At 30.5% G+C, this 10,570-nt stretch overlaps 1 protein-coding gene across 1 annotated transcript; it reads right to left on the minus strand.

Moving 5' to 3' along the window:
• Window positions 1-608: 608 nt before the first annotated feature.
• On the minus strand, window positions 609-1,122 carry LOC131030679 (18.1 kDa class I heat shock protein-like). The gene is made up of 2 exons (XM_057961577.2): window positions 966-1,122; window positions 609-880 (listed from the first exon to the last, which is right to left on the minus strand). Exons 1-2 carry the CDS (start codon window positions 1,120-1,122, stop codon window positions 609-611), a joined length of 429 nt encoding a protein of 142 aa, XP_057817560.2.
• Between the last annotated feature and the right edge of the window lie 9,448 nt (window positions 1,123-10,570).

Consider the following 10,570-nt stretch of genomic DNA (forward strand, 5'->3'; position numbering starts at 1 on the left):
TAGATGTGCAGCAAACCAATGTGTAGAATGTGAAATCTTTTAATGTTTAGGACGGTGAATTGTGTCAATAATAATTTCAGTTTAATGCTATTATTATTAGTGTGATTTCAGGTGAAATAATTAAACAAATCAAGATTCAGATTGTGTTGTTTGTTAAATGTGATGATTAGAAAAGACACGGACTGTTCAGAAGTCTCCACCTGGTAAAGATAAAGCTATGAAGGCATCTTCATGATCACACAAAACAGGCGATAGAGAATTTGGGAAATCTCATATGTAGGCCCTTGCTAATGGAGCACTGCTAAATTAAGTTTTATATGTATTTAATTTAACATAAAATATTATTTAACATTTGAAGAATAATTTTGAATGAAAAAAAAAAGTAATGACAGCCAAAGTCAATTACAAAACCATTATATAATAAAAAAATTTAAGATTAAAAATCTATATGAAAAAGTCATACCATGCTCAAAAAAATATTAAAGAAGATATTGTTCAAAATAAGTCATTTTTAAGCATTGAAATAGCTGAAACTTTGCTTTTATTGCACTAGAGAACATTTTCTCTATGCTTTATTCTTCACCCAAAACCATCACATAAGAGTGAAGTTAATTTTCAGATATATCTATTGGCATGATCTGAAGCTTACTCTCAGCCACCTTGGGAATTGTCAGAGTCAGCACTCCATTTGTCATGTTGGCCTTCACTTGATCCAACATGGCATTCTCTGGCAGACGGAAGCGGCGAGAGAATGTTCCATGTGGTCTCTCCAAATGATGCCACTTGTCATTCTTGTCTACCTCATCCTTCTTAAACTCTCCACTAATGTGCATAACACATTCCTCTTCCACTTGAACTTTCACATCATCTTTTTTCAAACCTTCAGAACAAAAATTACGAAAATAAAAAAATACTGTCTAAATTATCACAACTTATTAAAACCCACATGAAGTAATCAACAATACCAGGCAAGTTAGCTCTGAAGATGTGGGCTTGATCAGTTTCAAGACAATCCACAGGAATATGAATGGGGAGTATGAGGTCCCACAAATTGGGTGGGAAATCCAGTGGATCCATCACCACCCCACCTCTCCTACCCTGACCATTATTACACTGTGCCATAGAATACTCTCAACCTCCTCCTATTACTCACTACAAACCAAAAAAAAGACCACAAAAACATAACCAATTTTTAACAATCTACCATAAAAATCGAAATTAAAGAACTTACAAAAACTGCAAATTAACCTACCAAAACAAGCTACTAAAAGAAGGACTATTTGGTTTTGCGTGAGATGGTGTATATATATAGTACTAGTAGAGATAAATAGGAAGCGAAGTGTCTGGAAATATTGGAAGAAACGCTCAAGCTAACAGCTTGGAATTGTTTTTCCACTGCTCCCGCTGGAACTCCAAAGAAGAATACGTTACATTTAACAAGGATGAGTAGGGAATATAATTGACTGTTAAAACTCAGGGATTTGGTATCTGATACTTTCATTAATGCTGAAATTTGTAGTTATTTTGTTAAATGTCAATATAATATGTTGAATACAAAATTTTAAAAGATTTAGCATTATTAAGTTTCTCTAAGTTTAAATTTCAGATTTTTTTTAAATATTATTGAATATTAATTAAATAATTCATATAAGGTTATCTAATTTTTTAAGTAAATTTGCCTAAATTATTTATAGAAATATCATTCTTCTAATAATAATAAATATCCTTTTGAAAATGATATCTTGTTGTTTTTCTAAAGATAGATATTGATTGTCTTATTTTCTTAAGATGACTCTTTATTTGGGAATCCAAGCTCATCTTAGTCTAGAATTGTACATCTAACTCTTTGACAATAAACAAAACTTAGGATGGTTGCTTGATGTTGTAGATAAATGTGTTAAAATAGAATTGGTAAAAGTGCAATATCATCCCTCATATTGAAAAATAAAAGCTAATATTCATGCAATAAATAAACTATGTGTGTAACATGGTTTCCCTCTCCCCATAATGATTGGTTTAGGGATACCCTTTATTCTAATGGTAACTTAAAATCTTTAAATAGTTCAAAGTAATTTGCATTATCATTTTTTCTCTTCCACAACTTATTATCCTTCATTGGTATGAAACTCAAAAATATTCTTGTCTCCCTTTCTTATGTTGAAATATTTTTCTTCTTCTCCTTTCATATGGACATACTAAGAATAATCTTGATAAAAAAATTTAACATATAATCTTCAACTCTACATCCACAAACATCTTGTGTATTTAAAAACTAGACCTGGGGTTGATTACTAAAGAGCATTCAATGTAATATTACTATTAAGTGCCTAGTAGATCCCTAAAGTTAGGTCATAAAAATCAAAGGTGTGTTGAAAATCCAATAGTAGTTGTTTCTATTTAGCAATTTCTTAGCACATTTGTTTTGAAGATATCAAAATTGTGCAAGCCCTAACAAATTTTGTGTGATCCTTTGTACTCACAACTTATGTTACTATAGCTTAAATCTATTAAAATAAAAAAAATCATTTTCATGACAAAAATATAGACACAAAGAGGTTTGTGTAGTAATATAATGCAGGGAATGTTCCTATCTTTCAGAATTTACATTATTTTTTTTAAAATACTACCAACATCATCTTGTAGATTGATTTATATAGTCCAACGTCCCAATGATATTCAACTTAAGGTGAATGGAACTATGTTAGGCTACTTATACATGTCTATAAATGCATACACCTTAATTGTACAAAAATCCTTAGAAGGTGGATCTCCCTTAAAAATGTGGTCCATTCTAGAAACTCTATAACAATGAGATATAAGTGGGGATTTAAAAATGAAGACCCATCTTCCAAAAAAACCTAACAAGTGTAATAGCTTTTTGAGATGCGATACTATTAGCATTAGTTGATGTCATACACACCCATCTTGATGGTCCTATACTATGAGACCTTTTTATATGAGTATCACCTTACAAACTATTTAAAATTTGATGCCTTGTGCATGTGGAGGCCTATTTTTCCATAAACTCATAGTATCAAACTAATCGCTATTTGTTCAAAATGTGTAAAATAATGTTGAATTTACTCCTTTAGAATATTGTCATATGATATCGATGTCCATAGTATTCTACATAATTGTCGTCAAAGAAGAAACTTCATATGAATGACAAATTAAGTTGCAAGGAAGAGGCATGAATTAAACATTGGTTGCAAAGGTTGTGGAAGTTGAGACGCAACTTCTTATATCATATCTCATCATGGGATATTTAAGGATAGCCACAAGTTCTACCAAAAGCATCAAAGTTTGTTTTATAATCTTATTACATCAGGTAGTGCTCAAGGAGCCTCTTGACAACTGAGTAAGACGATGTATCCACCCGCCCCAATAAAAGGTGTAAGACGCATGAAATAGGAAGGGAAATCAGAAATCTAAATTTTGAACTCTGATTCTTATATTAGAAGCATAGTTAGTTAATTGCATCTTACAAAAGAGCCAATTCAGAAACAGCAATCTTATATTTGGGAATTTCAAAAACATATCATTGCATCGATCCTTAAGGTATTGAAACTCTACAATCACAATAAATTTTGCATACATACATATATCATCAGACCGTGTATTCATTGGACTTTATATTTGATTTCTCTTGGAACAATATGTTGGAATTTACAACAGAGTCAAAGCTTATATTATTGCCTAGTAAAGAATATAACATTCATATAAGACCCACTAATTGAATCTTGTTACAATCAATTCCATAAGAAGCATAAGCGTAATTTTCTCATTAAACTATAATGATAGAGAAAATATTTCAAGGGACATTACAAGTGGTATCGGTAAAACCTACTAGCCATGAAAATTTTATGAGAGAGAGAAAAGATATTACAATAGGGAGATAAAAAGATGGTGGCTAAGTAGTGGACAAAGAAACATAGGAGATTTGCAGATCATATGGATCAATTCATAGCGAAACAACGAACCACTCAAGAACAAATGACAAAAGTATTAGACATGTTGACTCAAACCATGATAATATCAATAACAATCACAATAATAATAACAACCATGGTAAAAATAATGGATGCAATGATGGACATGAAGATCATTTAATCAACAATAAAACTTCCAATAGACATATTCCTATGACAAGTTCTAGACCAATGATACCTACCTTTCCACCTAGGGTGGACCATCAAAAAAGCGATGAACTCACATTGATTGATTTACAAGATCAATTTCAGCAAGATTGGATAGATGGAGGATTGCAAGCCGATATGTCTCTTAGGGGCTACCTAGACCTAAGAATGAGACACTTTCCCAACAAAGGGAATAGAGACAATCACTTTGATCTAAAAGAGAAAAATTGGTAAGCTTAATTTGTCATACTTTGATGGTTCAGGAAAGACTATGACACATGCTAGGGTTCAAAAAGTGGACACATACTTCCAACTCAATCCTATGTTGAAGGAGGTAGCAATTAGATATGCGACCCTATATCTTGACGAGGTGGCTCATGAATGGTGGCATGATGGCATGCTCACTATGGGCCATGGACAAATAATGTCATATGTGGAGTTTACAGAGAAATTAATAGAAATATTTGACAAGGAGGACCCCAAGCTTCATTTCAAATAAGTAGTAAAATGAAAGCAATCGGAAAAAATCAATGACTATATCATGGATTCCAAAGGCTTTTTGTATTGGTGACCGACATTTTTGAGAGAAGGTTAGTTGTCCTCTTTATGGATGGCTTAATGGACCCTCTAATAGGTTGGGTCAAAGCTCTCAACCATCATACTCTTCAAGAAGCAATTAAGAAAGCAAGAGATATGGACTCAAGTGCAACAAAGAACAAATGCCATGGATTCAAGAAGATCCTCCACCTAAAGAAAAGAAGAGTAGTACAATTTCCACTATGATCGAAACTCCTAGATTTAACTCTTTTAAAGTTTGAGATGTGTTGCAAGGACAAAGGATAATGGTGCTAATTGATAGGGGGGCTACCCATAACTTTATTAATTCAGCTTTAGTCACCACAAAAGGACTTCAAACAATTGAGCATGAAAGATTTAGTTTGAAGATGGTGGATGGCTCCTAAATGTTTTGTTCTATAAAGGTGCATAATTTGAACATTTCAATTGGTGACTATACAATCATGGATGATTTCTATGTTGTGGAGTTAGGTGATAACAATGTTATACTTCTCGCATTGCACTTTGTTGCCAACAATAAACGGTTTTTTGTCATTTCTCCTTGTAATTTGGATTTTTTCATTATTTATCTATATGGCATTGAGGGTTTCATTCAAATGATTTCTTGAATCACTTTATACTATGAAATTTTACATAGCTCATGAAATAAATAAAAGGTTTGGTGGATTTATTCTAAATCCATGGTTTAAAATCATAAAATTGGGTGTCTAGGATTATTTTGACCGGTTTTTGGATTACACATCATGCATTCTTTCTAGGTTTTGTAAATTTCTTTGTTAGGTATACGGCTATTTGCACAATTTTTTACCATTTTAAGGGTTACACATTATGCATTTTTTGTTGTATTTTTATTACCCTCATCTTTCCAAATATAAAGTATGGGGATCCATGGAAATGTACTTTATGGCTTTATATAGTTAGACAATTATATGGACTATTAAATAAATTATCTACTATGTGGTCTTTTCCTGAAATAAATTATAATTATCTGTATGGAGTTGTGGAGGGTTTAAAAAAAAATTGAAATAATGAAATAATTAGTTTTGCATCTATAGTTTTTTCTTTGTAACCCCTTTGAGTCCAAATATAATTTATAGGGTTTCATTGTCATGTACTCTATGCCTTTATACAATAAGACAATTACGTATTATGTGGTTTATTACCTATATGTATGGATATGAGAGTTTCATAATTTCTAAGAGATGAATATATAGGGTTTCATTGCCATGTACTCTATGCCTTTATATGGTGAGATAATTACACAGATTGTCAAATAAATTTTGTATTATGTGGCTTTTTCCTCAAATTCCAATCTATATTAAACTTTCCATGATTATATATCTCAACAGGTTTCAGGAATATGTGAGACAGATTATATCTCATAATTTATGGTCCTATCTATGTATATTTATGATGTTTATATATATAAATACATATATCTATATGTATGTATATATGTATATATGTATATATATGTGTGTCTATGTATGTATATGTACATATATACATATATATGTATGTGTGTTTGTGTGTGTGTGTGTGTGTGTGTGTGTATGTATGTATGTATGTATGTATGTATACATGTGTATATATATATATATATACACATATATATGTATATATACACATATATATGTATATATGCATATATACATATATACATATACATACATAAATACATATATATACATGTATATATGTATATATGTGTGTATGTATATATATACATATATGTATATGTATGCATATATATATGCATATGTATGTATATATGTATATGTGTACATATATATGTACATATATATGTATATATATATAGATGTATATACTTATATGCGTGTGTGTATGTATCCGGTCAAAGGCTAGGTAGTGGCAAATAAGCATTGGGGCGATGGGTCGTAACTTTGCTAAGCTATCAGCGTCATTCTAAGGTATGAACTCCTAATGAATGGATCGATCCAATGCGCATCTCCCGCAGGTGTTTAAAGCTAGTCCATTAGTCTAGCGTGCTTGCATCAATAAATAGATCTAGTTCTACTTATTTCTATTAGAACTTGCCCAATGCAACTACTGAAATATATGCATCTGGATATGAAATCGCTCGCAATTGGTGCCACCTACACCCTTGTCTATGCCTAAGCGGGTTTCTTTGGTGCTGAACTTAGTGTATATGTTTATGACACACTCTAGAATATACATTGTAGTCCTATGCCTTCCACAGCATGTATGTTTACGTTTATGTTATATAAAAACATATTTATGCTTCAATTACAAGGAAACTTTCATTTTCAAATATATAATTGAATTCATTCAAGCCACCATATAGAAATCAAACATAAATAGGAGTTACAATATGAAATGACTGATTCTTTCTCACACATGTTCAAAATTCAAAATCAACAATCACAAATGAATGTAATCTTTTTTCACATTCGAATGATTTTATTAGAGGGAATTTTCAGCATAATTTTTATTACAAGTTCTTTGTTTTCACTAAATACTCTCTACAAAATTTAGACCTTAGAAAGGTGATCTTTGCATATTCCTACTTGAAGGTTGCTTATTCATGTTTCTACACCCTTACTTCAATGGACCTGTATTATGTATCAAGAGTGTACCAACCTAAATGAATGCCCTTCAATGAGGATTGTGCAAAGGTCGCCTTCCTAAGCTCTAATTTTTTAGAGAATATTCAATGAAAACATATAACTCATAACAAAAATGACACTAGGAATTCCCTCTTCTAAAATCATTTGAATGTGGAAAATCAATGCATTCATTTGTGTTTGTTGATTTTGAATTCTGAATATACATGGGAAATCATTAGTCGTTTCATATTGTTGTTCTCTTTTATGTTGTATGTGCAGGTATCGATAGTAGATGGAGTTAATGCATGAATATGTGAGAGGAAATGTGAGAGAATGTGCAATTGATAACCCATAAAGTTGATATGGGTTTGATATTATAACATATATCTCCTATGGCGCTGGTCTGCCAGCATGGTGGCGCCCCCAACGATCAATTATAGATTCGTAGGGAAAGGTATTGGGGGGCGCCACCATACTAGCGGACCAACGCCTTCCCAGCCCACTTTTCTTATTAAATTTTTTTAATATTTTTATTTTCATTTTTAATTTATTTTTTATTAAATTTTTAATATATATTTTATATTTTATAATTTATTTTTTATTAAATTTTTAATATATATTTTATATTTTATTTTAGTTATATTCTATTTTTGTTAAAGATATTTTTTAAATTTTTAATATAGTTTAAATTTTATATATTTTATTTTTTTTAATAAAATTAATTATATTTTTAGTAAGTTTTTAATATATTTAATTTAAATATTCTTTTAAATATATTTTTTTTATTTTTTTAATATATTTTATTTATATTATTTTTTTAATATGTTTTTTTAAATGTACTTTATTAATATTATATTTTTAATTTTTTAATATACTTTATTTATTTTATATTTCTTATATTTTAGTAATACTCAAATGAAATTAAGTATCATTCTTCAGTAATATTTGGGTAAAATTCAGTAATACACAAATAAAATTATCATTTTTCAATAAATGATGTTAAACAAAGGTGTAAAACTTTTTAATGGTGTTAATGGAGGAGGGCATATTAATGTTGATTTTTCAATAAATGATGTTAAACAAAGGTGTAAAACTCTTTAATGGTGTTAATGGAGGAGGGCATATTAATGTTGATATTTTCATAAATTTGCTTTTCCAAATACAAATCTCACCTAATTTTCCATACATAGAGTAAATATAAACTAAATAATAGATCTTAAATTTTATATCTTTTGTTAGGAGGAAACTAATTCAAGAGATTGATTGCTCTAGTATGAGCTTGTAACTGTATATTATTTACACTGGTTGATTCTACTTTTGAGGTTTCCTTGTGAGATGGTAGTGGGAGCTATAATTCTAATATAATTCTAATATGTTGTTGATATTATCTATAGCATGTCATTTATAATCTAAGAATGGGTTTTCAATCATTTTTTCTAATTATTAGTTTATTTCCATTATGTTAGAAGGAAATTTTTCTAATGGACAATATAGTAAAGCGATTGGCCTAGCTTTAAACAAACACACAAGTGCAAAGATAGACTATAAATTAAATAACACAAACAAGTTGAAAGATAATAACAAAGTATTGCATGAACATAAATAAGAGAAATTAATTGCTATATAAAATGAATGCAGTAGAGAAAGATGATATTTGAATGTGGATGAAAAATGATTTGTAAATTAGAGTGATTTAAAAGATGCTAGCAATCTCTGAGAGTTGACTTAGTGATAGGTATTTGCATAGAAAGTTAAGTTATTTATATCTATTTTTTAAATTTAGCATTGTTCAATTTACCAGTTTATAAGGAGAGATCATACATTTATTTCTTAGTTCTAAAAATTAATGTTGTGCAATTAGTATTGCATTGTAATGCTGAAAACTAATGTTGTGCAGTTAGTATTGCATTGTAATACTGAAAATTAATTTTTCATGTTCACTGTAGTTGTCAGTTTAAAGATTAAGACAATTGTAGTGTTTATGGCTGTCATAGGCTGTCAAGATGAGAACAAGTGATTTTTTGTATGGAAGGTTAGAATTGTGTTGGAAGTTGAGTTTGGTATCTTGGGCATGAACATATATATTATGTTATCGCTTAGATGTTGTGTCATATGTAAACCAGCAAGTGAACTAAGAACTCAGAAGTGGTGCTAAGAAATTTATCACGAATAAGGCAATAAATTAAAACAAAAGGGTCAATTTAAGGTGGAAAAGATAGGTATTTCAAGAGACAATAACAACTAAAACATGAATAAGAGCAATGTATTCCCTTATGCTTAAGTGGATAATGATAAAAATTAATTAAAAAATTTGTTGGAAGGTGGCAAAAGCTTGTTGGAAGGTGGAACAAGCATGAGTAGCTACCATATACTCTGCTTCAATAGTGGACAAAGCAACCACAACATGTCACTTACTCATCCAACTAATTGCACCACCAAATAAAGTAAACACATAAGCACTAGTGGACCTTTTGTTATCAATATCACCTGCCCAATCTGAATCCACATAACAATGAATATCAAGGGAAATCGCGTCTCCAACTAAATTACCATGATAACACAAAGAGTACTCTAAGGTACCCTTCAAATATCTAAAGACTATTGTGATTGCATCCCAATGAACTCTACTAGGATTAGACATATATCTGGACAGAACTCCCACTACTTGGGCAATGTTTGGTCTAGTACAGACCATAGCATACATCAAACTTCCAATTGCATTTTGGTAAGCCACTCTTCTCATGTATTCCATCTCTGATGGGGATGTAGGACAATTTGTAGCAGATAATTTTGTTCCAACTCTAAAACAAACACACAATGGTCTACAATCTTGCATGTTGAACCTCTATAACACTGAATTCACATACTTACTCTGGCCTAGCCATAGCTTTTTGTTCACTCTATCTCTTCTATTTTACATCCCAAGAATGTGTTTTTCTACACCAAGATCTTTCATTTAAAATTTAGCAACGAGCTGAGACTTAAGTTCTGAAATGACACATTTCCCTTTACCAATGAATAACATGTCATCAACATACAATGAAATGTATAGGAAATGATCACCATCTGATTTATAATGAACACAGTGATTTGATTTAGAATGCTCAAATCCCAAACTCAACACATATGTATCAAATTTATAGTACCACATCCTAGGACTCTTTTTGAGGCCATACAAAGATTTTTTTAATTTACAAACCAAAATACTTTTACCTTTCACCATATAGTGCTTTGGTTGTGTCATATAAATATCCTCCTCCAAATCAACAT

Source organism: Cryptomeria japonica, chromosome 10 (genome assembly GCF_030272615.1).
Source record: "Cryptomeria japonica chromosome 10, Sugi_1.0, whole genome shotgun sequence".
NCBI lineage: Eukaryota > Viridiplantae > Streptophyta > Pinopsida > Cupressales > Cupressaceae > Cryptomeria > Cryptomeria japonica.

Bases quoted from the DNA above. Each gene is read 5' to 3' on its own strand.
- LOC131030679 (XM_057961577.2), bottom strand. From the start codon at position 1,122: ATGGCACAGTGTAATAATGGTCAGGGTAGGAGAGGTGGGGTGGTGATG. The intron at 881-965 runs GTATTGTTGATT...TTTGTTCTGAAG, and splicing joins CTTCAGAGCTAACTTGCCTG to GTTTGAAAAAAGATGATGTG.